Source organism: Meleagris gallopavo, chromosome 1 (assembly GCF_000146605.3).
Source record: "Meleagris gallopavo isolate NT-WF06-2002-E0010 breed Aviagen turkey brand Nicholas breeding stock chromosome 1, Turkey_5.1, whole genome shotgun sequence".
Lineage (NCBI taxonomy): Eukaryota > Metazoa > Chordata > Aves > Galliformes > Phasianidae > Meleagris > Meleagris gallopavo.
Genome location: NC_015011.2, coordinates 24279162 through 24292431, shown reverse-complemented (window position 1 = coordinate 24292431; position 13270 = coordinate 24279162). Strand labels below are relative to the sequence as shown.

General features: G+C 39.4%; 1 protein-coding gene across 1 annotated transcript in view; it reads left to right on the top strand.

Moving 5' to 3' along the window:
- The first annotated feature begins 8787 nt into the window (after positions 1–8787).
- Positions 8788–13270, top strand: part of MET (MET proto-oncogene, receptor tyrosine kinase) — a 73038-nt gene continuing 68555 nt past the window's right edge. Inside the window, exon 1 of the mRNA XM_003201977.4 lies at positions 8788–10020. Within this exon, the coding sequence (XP_003202025.1) occupies positions 8821–10020 (1200 nt within the window). The 5' untranslated portion in view covers positions 8788–8820. The remainder of the gene's footprint in view (positions 10021–13270) is intronic.

The window sequence follows — 13270 nt, the reverse complement described above, 5'->3', positions numbered from 1 at the left end:
AAAGGCAAGCACCAAAAACAACGAAGATCCCATTAGCTTGAAAAAAAATCAACCATCTCAGAAAACAGTCTTCAAGCCACTGAGCTTTTCAGTATCTTCTGAAGGTCAGCACGATATTTCAGAATGAAAGCTGGGGAGGAGAAACTCTTACTGAGGGACATCGGCCAAAAAAGAAGCTGAGGCTGCTCCAGATCAGGCACTCTGCTGATTACAGCTGTGACACCATTGCCTCTAGTGAGAGCCAGGGTGTCAGATAGGCTGGTTCCAGGCCATTTTGGGATTTATGAATACCAATACAGTGAAGTCCTTGGAAGCAGATCATGAATCACAGGTTCACAGCAAGGCAGCAGTATAGCCAATGAGCCATCATTAACTCAGTTTCTAAACTGAGTGAAAGTAGGGCATCAGTTAAAGTGCATTGCAATAACATAATCTTGCAGTGACGAGAGCGAGGTCAGCATTAAAAAGAAAAGGTCATAACCTCCTAACCAAACACAGATGTGAACGCTATCCTTGACATTGCTGTTTGATTATTAGAAAACTTCTATGAAGCTAGGTAGACAATCAACTTATTAACGTGACTGTTAGATAAAGGATGTATTCTACTAAGCTAATAGTTCATTGTTTCCACTAGCTGTTTACAAACACAGACAATTCAGCTTGATCTGTAGGGTTAGCACCATGTTTTTTACATGGGGCAGAGTATTCAGCCAGTGTTAGACAGGGGCAGTTTGTGTTTGGCAGGGCTAGTTATCTCTGATAAGTTAAACGATTGTGATTTAACTGTGGTGGAGGAGCCAGACTGCACATGGAAGGTGTGCAGTCTGCTTTCTAGCACTGCACTAACTATAATAGATGTGGGCAAACCACAGTATCAGCACAATAGGCTGTGCCAGGCCAGCTTGGCTCTGCAGCCTCTCAAAAGCTCCAAGATTCAAGGAGTGGGCTTGGGGGCAAACTGAAGCTCTCTGTGCAGTACTCCAGGAATCATACCTTTTCCAGATGTCTATTGCCTGAACAACCCAAGCCTCAGCAGAGTAGAGAGCTGAGTGACCCATTTCAGCCCTTGGGTGAGCTTTCTGAACCTCAGGGCTCAGCTCATCCTGCAGATGTGCTGATCTCACAGAGACCCGCCACGAACTTTGACCACAACACCTTAACTTGATGAGATACGTATCAAGTAGGGTGTCAGCAACCTATTGGAAATCCTTGACCCTGGGTATTTGTCACTAATTTGCCTTGTGGCCCTCAAAGACACATTGACAGAGGAGGGTGAAGCCACGGCACCCAGCAGCATGTTTTACGCGTGCCGCAGAGCAGAAAAGCTGCTACCTGACACTATCCTGTCAGCTCGCTCTCTCTCTCTCTCACACACACACAGACACACACACAAAATCCATTGGAGCCAGCACAATTTCTTTTGCCTGCTATAGTAGATATTCATACATTCATTCCTCACTGGAGGAATTCAAGGACCTGTTGGGGTTTTGCTGCTCTTATTATTATACTTAAATATTTACTATGACATTAAAAGGAAGCTTGATGACATGATGAACAAGTAAATATTTTGATACAGATTTCATGTCCTATACTTTGTCATCCCTATCTAATGATGCAAAGAAATTTTATTATTATTTCTTTAAAGAAGATTAATGTTTGGCTATGGAGAGGTATTGTCTCAGGGACACATTAAAACCATTAGCACCAAATAACAATTAAACTGCAGGAAATGCACTGCATTGAGATCGTTTATAATTGCTGCTGGAACATTTAGATCAAATCTGTATGCTGTCTTGGCTACTCACTGCTATCTGCCTTTTAATCTTTCTCATTTTATGACCCATGCCATTCCTTTAATTATCACAGTGTGGAGGGCTGTTAGTTTTTACTACAAGATAGGAAAGGCTTCCAAAATTTGTTCTGCATTTCAAAACATGAATTCAGGTAGATAAATGATATAACCATAAAACAGAAAATCTAAGTAAGTGCTCAGAGAGTAGTCAAGGCAATGGAGCTAAAAGTGTTTACAGCCAGACTTGCCAACTTGGCTCTTTAAGAAAGGAGAAACTACATTCCAAGAAAATTACACTGTCCCTATTCTTTGCAGACAGCCACAAAATGCTGAGACTCTTGCTAAGAAGTTGATCAACAGGATCAGCTCAGAAAAACTGCTTCCTCCTACTCTAAGGTGTTATGCTTTTATACTGACCAGTAAGGTACTTGCATCTTTAACTGAGGTTGTATGACACCCTCAATCAGCCAGGACACATAGAATTATCTAACTTTAACCCTCCTGGTATGTGCAGGGTCGCCAACCACTAGACCAGGCTGCCCAGAGCCGCATCCAGCCTGGCCTTGAATGCTTTCAAGCTATACCTCAAGTTTCCCATTTAAGTGTTATATGTTTAAGTATTTCCTGAACTGCAGAATATCAGCATGGATATGTGTACTTCTCTCAGCTGGCTAAAGTCAGTAGAGCAGTTGTTCTGTTTATGCAGTAAAAATACATTGAGATGCGTTAGCATGTCCAAATGAAAGAAAATTTGAGAGTGAAAGCCAAATATCCCCATATTCACTCAACTGAAACAGACAGCAACCCTACTATGGATTATTGGTTGTGACGTGTAAAATAACAAGTATTGGTGTTATCCTGCTCCCCTACAAATCTCCTTTTCTACTTGGACTAAACGTTTGGACTAAGATGTTCAAACAACCAGTTGATGCGGATGCAGAGTTTAGGTCTGCGTTAGAACTGAATTTCTATTACTGCTGATAACAGTGGTCAAGAGCCATAGTACCACCCCGGGTATTTTGTTAATGAAGATCTACATTTTCTAACTTGCATCGAGATGAATGGAGCAGATCAATATTGCTGTGTTGTGCAGACTCTAATTTCTATTTTCCCACTATTGTCAGACAATACAATTATTTCAAAGAAGTCCTTCCATCTGTATGCTTCCAGATGTGGAAAATGGTCCTTCTGAATGTAAAGATCCAAATCCATCTTGAAATATGTGTGAACAAGCAATGAAAGATCTATCTTATTCTAGCTATCTCTGCCCTGTTCTTCAATTGTTCTTTGTATATTTTGAACTTCTCTTTTAGTTCCTCTTAATTGTGAATTTGATACCTCAGCCCTTGGAATGACTTCCTCACGTGGGAAGTTTCACTGGATTATAGCAAATGCTGTATTCCACCTTTTAAAGTAGTCTTCCTGAACAAGGCGTAGCTCTTGATCTTGTCCACTCACTTGTAATATATCAATGAGTGTTTGCTGAGGTTCATTATGAAAGAACCTGTAGTGTCATTGTAGCTCATCATATCAAAGGTGGTTAAATAAATCCAGTTGTGATGCACAACCAAGATGTATGCTGGTGTTAGGATGTTAAGATCTGCTGCAAGTTTCAAAGAAAAGACTATGCACTTTATTGTACTGCAGGATACCTGCAGATAATTAATAATAAGGAATATAAGAATAACATTTTCTCCATGGGATAAGGATACATTTGGTTGGTTTTTTTCTGTTTTGATACTAGTTAAAACTGTCAGAAAACAAAAATGCTTAAGTTGTAAGCTGCTGTGAAATATAATGGTATATTGGACCCAGTAATGCACCATGTACAAAGGAGTATATTTTATGCAGTGAAACTTTGGATTTCTCCTTTCTATCTGAATACTGTAAGAGCTTGCAGATCAGTTGAACGTGCTAATGAAAGCAATTTATTCTAACACACACCACCACACTGGAAAGGTTTATTTAATGGTAGATCCTCCAGCAATTGCCTAGGCTGTGCCCTGCCCACCAGTTCTTCATTCAAATCCATCCTACAAGCTTGCACACACTATGCTACCTCCTAGCATACCATGGAAACCTCCTGGTTTAATTATGAGTTAATTTGTGACATACATCCCAGATATTAAGTACTATGACTTTTGCAGTGGGGAGCTGAGTTACGTTAGCGTACGTATTACCCTGCAGAAAAGTTATGCTCTCATCTTGTTCAGAGTGAACAATTTAGATAAGGAAAATGGGGTGAAAACAGTACTTAGGACAAGGGAATATGGATTTGAATTCAAAAAGTTAATCTGGGTTTAACTCAGGGATCAGTTGTATGTTTGATGCTGAGTTGCTCAAATTTCCTTGTTCTCACAGTTATTTTAACTCATGGTAGCTAATTCAGATTAACAATTCTAAATTAAGAACATTTTCAGTCTGTGGATGTAGGAAAGAGAAAATCAGCTTCAATCCTTTCTATGGTTGCAATTGGTTAATTGAAAAGTCTGTTGAAGATATGCCCACTGTGAACTTTCTCTGTTTAAGCTGGTGCTAGTGTTGTGATATTGTTGTTTGCTATAACAGATTAAAATTGAATGGATGGAGCTGTTATCATTTCCCCCTCTTATTTGTCCTGTCCTTTCAAATGATGCTGCTGTCTCAGATGGCAGGGCATCTGATCCACGGGGAATCAGGTCCTGAACTGACACACAGTTTTCAGTTTAGGACAGCAAAGTAAACTGAACTCTCAGGAACGGTAATCAGTATGGTTATCCTACAAGTATCTGCCACCATAAATCTGTCAGAACCCATAGTAACAAGACATACTATTCTATCAGGGAAGAAAAAAAAAAAACTACCAAATATTTCATTAAAAAAAATTGGAAAAGGCTACTATTCATTTTATCTTTGCTAACAGTAGGGTTTGTGAAGTAAGAATTAACATGTTTTTGCTGTACCTAACCTGAAATAACCTGAGGAGTCAGCATATTCTTGTAAAAGCATGCCACTGTACACTGGATGTAGGATAGACAGGGACCTTTTCTTCTCTGTGATATGATAAGAAAAGATGAGGTGCACTAAGGAATCTGCCAAAGTCTTTTTTTCATGTCTGCGTGCTGTCTTAACTTGTGCAGTTCTATGGAGTGCTTTATGATCAGATTTAATGGAACTTGTGTTCTTGAATCGAGGGCTGGGAAGATGCATACAGCTCTGTTTTCTGGCTTCTTTGCGTAGGATAGCTGGAAAGTCCAAGCCTGACTTGTTGGTGCACTGGCCAACACCACTATGGAGAGACATGATGTTCAATGTTTACAAATTATCATCCAACCTCAAATTAGGGAAACTTGTAGAAAAGAGATTGCCATTGGGAAACTATTAATGAGAAACTCAAGACCAAGCCTGATGAGAATCATCACCCATAACATTTGAAGTTTCCAGGCACGCCAATATAACACATCATTACTTGCCATGGTTGCAACCAAAATCTGTTTTCTCATCAATTGTACAAGCTAGTGTCTGCTGAGAGATGGAAAAACAAGCACATCATGACACAGGCTTTGAAAATATCTCTTACAAAAGGCACAATCCATCCACAGCTATTGCTTGTTGATAATCATCAAAGGCCAGAGCTTCCAAGTCTTCTGTAGACACACATGGAAGTCACAGAAAGGTCATGAAAGGATGAACAGCATCCATCATTCAAATCAAGAAGAGAAACAAAGAGATTACTTGTTTTCCTTCTGCAACTCACAGACAGCAAAAAATTATTTGACCTGAATTCAGAAAGAAAAGTATATCTTCTAGCATAAGTATTTTGGTTCAAATTCAGCAAAATGCTAAGTGCTGAAGTTCAGCTGACATTGCATTTGTGTATGTGTTTAGGAGAACTGGCCTCCTGGACATTTGAAATATGTGGTACTAAATTCTTAGTTCTCCAGAGTTTTCCTGCTCTTTAGGATGTATTCAAGTGAAGTATGTTTGCAATTACCTGATCTGGAGGTTGCAGAAAGCAACTCTATGCTGGAGGCAATGGTTCTGTAACAGAGAAAGAGTCTGGGTCAAATTAAGATAAAAAGAGGCATTGAATGTCACAGGCCTGGACACAGTACTCCAGATAGGGTCTCCTGAGGGCAGAGTAGAGGGGGACAATCACATCCCTCACCCTGCTAACCACCCTTCTTTTGATGCAGTGCAGGATACATACAGAGTCTGGGATTCCCATGGGTGGGAATCTGCATATTTCTGTCAAGGAGGTTGATTTAAACACCTCAAAAACATACAGAGGAAGACATAATGATGGCGCTCAGATATGAATGCAAAGATGACTTATTTATCACGGATATTTTCCTTCCCGTTGTTGTGAAATGCAGTACCTATTATTCCCGGTATCTGTTGCATTATACTAAATCTGACCCTTGTTCTTGCTACTAAACGTTTTATTTTGTATCTCATTTGCAAAAAGAGTCAGAGAAGGAATTTTTCTGTTTCCAGAGCACAGATTCTAACCAGAGCACAACTGAATATAAGCTGAAGATATTGACCTCACATCCCAAGATGTGGTTTGAGGGAAAGAATATGTCAGTCTGTAGTTATTGCTCTGAATCCCTTTGAAGTGTGCACTGAAATTTACTGTTTTACAGCTAGGATCCCCTTTTTAGAGACTGGAAGAACAGGTAAAGTCTGAGGAATTGTATATGGGCATACTGGTTGGGAAATCTATTTGGAAACATACTAAAACAAAAGGATAGCACCAAATACACTGAAAGGAAGGAGGTGCTTGGTTGACAAGTAACCCTGTGTCTTTATTCCCATAATGGTGTTAAACCACCCTCATCCTCATCTAACTCTTGTCCCACTTATTGTATTTCTTCCTCTTTCAGTTACCTCTGTCACTTGGGTTAAAACATGTTGATGTAAAAATTACATCTGCTTCTGTATAGCGTCAGAAAGAGAGCACTTTTGGAATTTTCAGCTTAATCTATTATTTGTCAGAACATGTTGACTTGTCAGAACTGAATGCAGGAATGTATGAGTTTTAGCACAGTTTCTCAGGGTGGAAGGGCTGGCCCAAAAGGAGGTAGACAGTTGGACTGGTTTCCCACTCCTCCCAGTTCAGCCCTGATAGTGCAGGGACGTGAACACAGTTGTTCTTGGATCACATGAGGCTTTTGGGTGTTTCACACAAACTTAGAAAGCTCTTGGTTTCATCCCAGAACAGAGCAGGAAAAAGTCTGTAACAGCAAGAAGTTTCGTGGGATGAGAAAACAGTTTCTTACCCTATAAAATATAAAGTCAGCACTATATGTACTGTGGCTGTTTCCTAATGACAAATGCCTGTTCTTTTTAGTTATTATTATTTTGAATCTGTGTTTGGTTATTTTTCAGAATTGTTATCACTGTTTAATATTAAAAAAAAAAAAAGTTGTTGGAAAGAAAGACCTTCATTTCTCAATACCAAAAGTGTGAATTGTCTTTACCAGCTAGTACTTGCAATCAGCCTTTGTTTCTGATGTTTATCCCAGCTCTTGATTAAGACTTCTATCAGATAACAGGGAGGAAGAACAAGTCCTTGTTTCCAAAACCTATCATTCTGTGTAGTTAGTGAAGTAAGGCAGAGAAAGAATTCAGTAGATTCTGAAGTATGTCACAAGGAACGCAGGAAAATTATTGATGTTTTAATCAATCATATAAAAACACAGAATTTATATATAGCTGAAAGAGTTCTGTCTGAATGAAATTATAATTCAATATAGCAATCCTGATTTCTACTATTAGTTTGTAATTTTCAAGGTCGTCTATTTTGAATCCTTTAAGCATTTCTTTGTTAGTAACAATTGCTTAACTATAGCCAAACTATAAGTATTTTCCCAAAGCATGTGATCATATTGCTGTTAGAATGCATAATTGTTTTCTCCACGAAGGAGCTAAATTTGGCTTAACAACTGTGTCATGGCATTAACAGCAAATGTCTGGTGTGACAGGGCATAGTGTGGACGCTGCACCAAAAACTCATAACCACAGCTCATTTAATTGATCTTCCAGGGGGGTGAAATATCACACTAGTCATCTGCCTTTGGTTTTCAAAGCCACATCAAACAATTGCGTGGAAAAATAAAAAAGAAAAGTGCTAGGTTTTTTGATTTCATCAGTTAATGGCTCTAGGTCACTTGATATCCCTTTGTTTGTGATACAGTGATATGCCTGTATCTTCTAAAGGTTCACCAGAGTGACTTATTGCTGTGGTACAAAGCCTAAAATAAAACTTGCAAATGCCAGGCACCACATGATGCATAAAATATTCTAACAATATATTACAAAACCTTGTCAACACTAGGGAAAATTACTATTCTAAGAAGTAGAGCTGGCTGAAAAAAACATTCTTCCAAAATGGGCCCTCAGGAAAGATCTCGAGGGAGAGAGGAAAGTGGTTTTTCCTTTGTTCTTATGGAGAAATGTCTCTTCCATGGTTAATCAAAAATGCAACAGAATAAAAGAGAAGCCCAATCCCAGCTCAGATCTGTATATTATTTAATCTCTTATATTTCTTATTTTTGAACAGCTGTGCTAAGAACCATTCCAGCCCCTTAGGGTACTTGCCAAGTATCTTACATCCACACACTAAAGTGCTATAACTGCTTTGTGTGCATTGTGAATGTCCTGGGCACATTTGCTTTCACCTACCCATGCACCATCTTGTTCTAAATCATATCAGCCAGCTGTTTTAATGCCAATTGAGGAGTAGTCATCTCTCTTCTACTGTTGTACGATACACCAAAAGTTCTTGCAAAATCTAACATCGTAAAATCTTGCTGTAAATTGTTCTGAAAGCAGTGAAATGAGTGCCCACAAAGAACAGTAATCACAGCAGTTCTTAGCGCAAGGCTATTAAGGACACTAAGCAAGATTATAACACTTAAACTGAAATATTCAGCTAATATTCAGTCTAGAAACAGATTTCTGTTGGCTGATAAGCTCATGTTTTACCCTATGAAACATAACCACTCTTCTTTTTAAATGTATTTTGACAGATTAAACCTCTGACAATGAAGCCTGTTACTGCCTATCCTTCTGGGATTATCCTATTCCTGTTTGCGTTGCTGCAAAGGAGTCATGGACAATGCAAAGAAGCAGCTAAAAAATCAGAGATGAACTTGAATGTAAAATATGATCTTCCTAACTTCATCACAGAGACGCCAATTCAGAATGTAGTTTTATACAAGCATCATGTTTATATTGGAGCAGTCAACAAGATTTATGTACTAAATGAGACTCTCCAAAACATTTCTGTCTACAAGACTGGGCCTATTTTGGAGAGTCCTGGCTGCGCACCATGTGAAGACTGCAAAGATAAAGCTAATTTATCTAACAGCATATGGAAGGATAATGTCAACATGGCGCTGCTCTTAGAAACCTATTACGATGATCAGCTCATCAGCTGTGGTAGCATGTCTGGAGGTGTCTGTCATCGTCACATCATTCCCCCTGACAACCCTGCTGACATAGAAAGTGAGGTGCACTGCATGTATTCACCGCAGGTAGACGGAGAGACAGAAAATTGTCCTGACTGTGTTGTAAGCACTTTAGGAACCAAAGTTTTGGTGACTGAAAAGGACAGGTTTGTCAACTTCTTTGTTGGAAACACCGTGACATCTGCATTTCAACCTCCCCATGTACTGCATTCAATATCAGTTAGAAGGTTGAAAGAAACACAGGATGGGTTTGAATTTCTTACAGATCAGTCTTACATAGATATCCTCCCTCAGTTCCGTGATTCGTATCCCGTTAAGTATGTCCATGCCTTTGAGCATGACCACTTTGTCTATTTTCTGACTGTCCAGAGAGAATCTCTTGACTCCCAGACTTTTCACACCAGAATTATCCGCTTCTGCACTTTAGATTCAGAGATGCGTTCTTACATGGAAATGCCTCTTGAGTGTATTTTTACTGAAAAGCGGAGGAAGAGGTCCATTAGAAAGGAGGTATTCAACATTTTGCAAGCTGCATATGTAAGCAAACCCGGTGCAGCTCTAGCCCATGAAATGGGCCTTGGATTGAATGATGATATTCTCTATGGCGTTTTTGCACAAAGCAAACCAGATTCCTCAGAACCAACAAACAGATCTGCTGTCTGTGCTGTCTCTGTGCGAACAATCAATGAGTTCTTCAACAAGATTGTTGACAAGCAGAACATGAAATGTCTTCAGCACTTTTATGGGAAGGATAGCAAATACTGCTTGAACAGGGTAAGTGACAAATAATTTTTTAATTTCAGAACTCTTGGTCTCTCTTTGACTATGCCATTGTTAAATTGCTGTCCTCTCATCTTCAGTCACAAAAAGTAAGACCCTTGGTAGTTTCAGATTACCTAGCACTGCTGATGATTCATCCTTGTAAGAATGAGTTTCTGTAAACTGAGTGAAAATCACTGAGGTCCTTATGGTACTAAGTATTACTGGAACTGAGGGAAAAAAACAACAAGAAACAACAACAACAAAAAAACCAACACTTTTTTATTCTTAAGTAATTGGTTATTCTGTGTTCTCTACAGTCCGTGCTGCAGATAAGTAGGATGTTTAGGGAATTATTTCTTTCATTGTCTTAAAGAAGCCTTCATTAACATTTGTATCCATGTGCACTGAAAAGTCTCTGAAAATATCACTCATATTTTAGACTCTGTTAATGCTGAATCACTGCTCTCTTTAGAAAGAAAAAAAAATGAAAGTGCTGGTTTGGAACATGCCACAGAGAGCCAGATTGTAATACAGTTACTCATGCTTAATACATAAACGGTCCCACTGAAATCAGTTTTCTTAATGAAAGAAGTATCTATTAAAAGTGCGTCTGAGTGAGAATGCCAATAGTCTCAGAAGGGAAAAGCGGCTGCTCTGTGTACCACGTGTTCAGGTGACTGCTGAGATACTGAGGTGAAGGAAGAACAGGAATTATTTATTCCTTTCTGGTCAGTGTCTGCACCCGTGGCAGCACTTGGAAAGGAAATACAGAATCTGAAATAGGATACTTCTAAAATTTATTTCGAAACATAAAACATTCTCACTTTGAATTATGCAGCAGGGCCTTACATGTGCTCTCTGTGGAGCTTTCTTTTTGCAAATAAAAGGAAATTGGAGCTGCAAAGCAGCATGCTGCCCTCTGCCCCAGGGCAGGGCCAAAGGGACTGTGAGGAGGCTGCTCAGCCCGCGATCCCAGCCATGGCATCAGTCTGCCTTTGGGGAAGGCTTGGGCTGAGGATGGGCACTGCAGGCCTTTTGTTGCTCCAGTGAGACCAGCTCAGCACGGTGCCCAGCCCAGGCCATCCAGAGGCCTGACCCCATTAGGAGCTGGGAGCATCTGAAATGAGAAGATTGGGAGGGGCATCTGTGGAGAAGGAGCTGTCACATAGATGCTGTGGCTTTTACCCAGTAGTGGAAATGTGCTTAGAGATGGGGTCCAATCCAGTCAGAGCGTCACCAGCTCATCACAACAGCCTCTGCATTTGGGACTGCCTGCTTATTGCTGTCCCCAGATCCCCACTGGCATTGCCAGTGGATGCTGATACTGCACGCGCAACAGATGTAGCATCTTATCCCCTTCTTGAGAAGAGGGGAGTCAGTTTTCAGGAACTAAAAGCAAGAGAGCAAACATTCAGTACAGTGACTTTTACTGCATTATTGCTGTCCTAATTTTTCATTTCAGGTCTTAATATCATTTTATTTCCACATTTCAGCTCATTTTTCACAATGAACATTGTTCTCTGAAAATGCTTTCCCCCCCCCTTATTTCCAGGGTATATTATTTGTAAGTAACTGTCTTATGGCCCTTAACTTATCTCATTCTGCTCTTGCCTATAGACCCATTTCATAAGGTGACTTATAGGAAAGTATACCATTAAAATACTGACAGAATAATTTGCCACTTTTTACATGCTGGGAAGTACTTTCTTGTTACAAAAGCTTTTCCAGAGTCTGCTGCTGCTTTGCATATCAGAAATGAATGCCTTATACTGCAGACGGTTTATTATAGTTGCCCGATTTCAAGAAATGTCATCAGAACTCTGATTTCTGTTACGTTAAATTGATAAAGGCAAAACTGTTGCTGTGATTTCCTGTGGTTCCTTTAAACGGCACAAAGACAGTCGGAATTTTTTGTCCTGATTGTTTGCTTAACACTGAGATATCAAGATCGTCAAGGTTTGCCATTTCATTTTTTATACTTTATTCCAGAAGAATCACTAGAGCTCCAACAGAAAACACTGAGCTTTTTTCAGGTTTCATGTGGCCAGAAAAATAGGCAAGAATTTGCCAGGCACCCTTTATGCACCTGTTTTTCTTAGGTATGCAAAACTGATCTGAAAGTTTGAAGAGCAAAGGAAGGGAAGGAACAGGCAGAAGAAGGAATGTTTGTGCTTGTCAGATCTGAACTCGTTGATTTTGCTGGAGATCAAAACAAAACAAAATCACAAACCTTTCAACTTATCTTATGTTCTTTTTTGAAGATTATTAAAATGCACTTTGTAAGTCACCCTCAACTTAAAAGAAAGCTTTTATAAACTATGAGTTTGTCACAGTTTATTTTGGCAGAATTTAAAACTTGCTTTTTGTAATGCTGCCAAGATGATCTTTCTTTTTAACGCTGACAGAATGAAACCACAGACCACTGAAGCAAGAAGAAGGCTCTGACCACTATGAGAGTTAGTCATAGGACAGTGAAAGCAGTCCAGCAGTGAGTAAGAGTTACCACTATCTTCAAAATTAAAAAGAAAAGAAAAAGCCTTTAGCAGTGTTTGCAAGAGACTGCTATGTTATTTGATAGTTTAGTTGCAGTCATTGATGTAGACCATTTCATGTTTCCAAAAAAATTCCCAGTAGAAAATTATACATAATTTGCTTGGACTTTGAGGAAGTCTATCTTTCTGAGAGGCAATCCCTCAGTACTGCTGAGACTAAGGGTGCTAAAGGATGCTAGGGCTGCAGAATAAATCAGAATAAAGCAACCAAAACACTTCCTTAATCCTATCTTCTCAGATTTTGATCTTTTTAAAAACGCCTTACACTAATCTCGATGTGGTTAATAAAATTTGTTAGCTTTTAGCCTTGTTTTCTAAATCAGTGTTATGATATGCCTGTCTTTCCGTTAGTTCTCCTGACAAATGCAACCTTTAGAAATTTTATAGATGTGAATCCAAGTGTGACTCTAGAGACAAATTCAATATATGCTCAGGCTGTGGAAACTGATGAAGTGCAAGGAGCCCCTTTATAAACAGCAGAGGGACTAGCTGGGACCAGAGAAGGAATTGCTCACCCATGGGAAAAGTCTCTGTCATAGCTCAGTGGGAGAGTGTAGTCAATCAACCTCAAGATGTAAATCCAGGCTCAACTGTGCTTCACTTATTCCAGTGCTTGTGGAAAGCATTTTAAAATCAAAATGAAACATTTTCAGTTGTGTTTAAGTGAAATACTTCAGAAGATGAAGCCTGAACTCACTGAAGTCAGGGTT